This window comes from Tupaia chinensis, unplaced genomic scaffold (genome assembly GCF_000334495.1).
Source record: "Tupaia chinensis unplaced genomic scaffold, TupChi_1.0 Scaffold135508_1, whole genome shotgun sequence".
Lineage (NCBI taxonomy): Eukaryota > Metazoa > Chordata > Mammalia > Scandentia > Tupaiidae > Tupaia > Tupaia belangeri.
The window spans coordinates 1-1,638 of NW_006195792.1; the positions used below are offsets into that span (position 1 = coordinate 1).

General features: G+C 62.6%; 1 protein-coding gene across 1 annotated transcript; it reads right to left on the reverse strand.

Annotated features, from left to right (window-relative positions):
* Positions 1-12: 12 nt before the first annotated feature.
* Positions 13-1,345, reverse strand: LOC102470787 (aldehyde dehydrogenase family 3 member B1-like). Its single transcript, XM_006160957.3, has 2 exons — positions 949-1,345; positions 13-294 (listed from the first exon to the last, which is right to left on the reverse strand). Exons 1-2 carry the CDS (start codon positions 1,307-1,309, stop codon positions 101-103), a joined length of 555 nt encoding a protein of 184 aa, XP_006161019.2. The 5' UTR covers positions 1,310-1,345; the 3' UTR covers positions 13-100.
* Positions 1,346-1,638: the final 293 nt, after the last annotated feature.

Sequence of the window (1,638 nt, forward strand, 5' to 3'; positions counted from 1 at the left end):
ATGACGCCCCGAGGCCCCACCCGCTGAAGGCCCAGGAGAGTGTGTCCCAGACTGGGGGACGTCAGAGCCCAGGGGGCCCCACCCTGAAGTCCCTGTTGCCTCACTGCCCAGCCCCGCCCAGCCCCACCTGGTTGCTGTTGGAGAAGGCGTACAGGGCCAGGGGCTTCTCCCGCCGGTTGATGAAGTCCACGGCCTCGTCCAGGCCCCTGACGTTCACGATGGGCAGGATGGGCCCGAAGATCTCCTCCTGCATCACGGGCTCCGTCTCCCGCACATCCACCAGCACCGTGGGGGCTGCCGTGCAGGGGGACGGCTCAGCCAGTGCCGAGGCCAGGACACCCCAGGGGACGGGGCGCTCGGGCTGGCCAAGGACCTGGGCTTCAGGCCGGGGAGTCCAGGCTTTGGTTGTTGTAGGGAAGGAAGTTCTCCCAGGTCCCCAAAAGAGACCATAAGGGCTGTGAGGCCCAGAGAACCCCCACCCTTGGTTTCATGGAGTTGAGGGAATCTGACAACAGCGTAGCCTGAGGTCCCAGTGTCACCATGAGCTGTTGAACCACATGGGCCTGGGGACTGGGGCTCAGGATAGAGCCGTCAGGTTAGAACTTAGGGCTCGTGGGTTCATAGTCTGGCTTGTGGCCTCGTGGAATGGCAGGCGGTGGGACAGACATTTAGGACCTTAGTGCTCTGACCCCTAGGAGTTGGGTGCAAGCTTAGAGGACCTAGTGTGGGACCAGAGTTTGGAATGGTGGAGTCACGGGTTCAGAACCTCAGTGGTCTAGGGTGTTGGTGTCACTGAATCGGGGCTCTAGGAGCTATGGGCTGAGGCCAGGCAGAGGCAGTGGGGCCCCTGGAGCCTGGGGGCTTGAGGGATCTGGTGGGGGCCCAGAGTCGTGGCCCCGCCAGAGTGGAGGATCTTAACCAAGAGGCTGGACATGGGGAGGGACTCACCAATGTAGCGGTCACTCTCGTCGCTCTGGCCACCGACGGCCACACGGCCACAGCCCAGCAATCCCTGGAGCCTCTGGAATTGTTTTTGGCTGATGATGCGGCCCAGGTTTGGGGAGCTCTGTGGGTCGTCACCAAAGAAACGGGTGATGGCGCTCTGCAGGGCGGGCAGCAGCCGCTCCTGCATTTCAGGGCTGCACAGGACATAATCGGGGGCCACGCAGGTCTGGCCAGTGTTGAAGTAGCGGAAGAAGGCCACACGGTTGGCCACAATTTGAGGGTCACAGTCGTCATCCACGTAGCAGGGGTTCTTGCCCCCCAGCTCCAGGGTGACAGGGGTCAGGTGCTTGGCGGCAGCGGCCATGACAATCTTACCTACACGGGGGCTCCCTGGGCATGAAAAGAAAGAGTGGCCCTGAGTCACCCACACAGGTGGGATGGCCTCACAGGTGCTCTGCTCCTTGCTGCGAGGTGGTGAGTCAGGGGCCAGCCCTCCCTTGGCCTTCCATTGCCCCCTGTGGCCTTACGCCAGGACCCCATCCATCTCTCTCCAGACAGGCTTTTTCCCACACAGTGGCCCCCATGCTGACTTGAGCCCCTGGGTGCTGAATTGAGCCCCGGCACCGAGCTGAACCCCTGGGTGCTGAATTGAGCCCCGGCACTGAGCTGAACATCTGGGTGCTGAATTGAGCC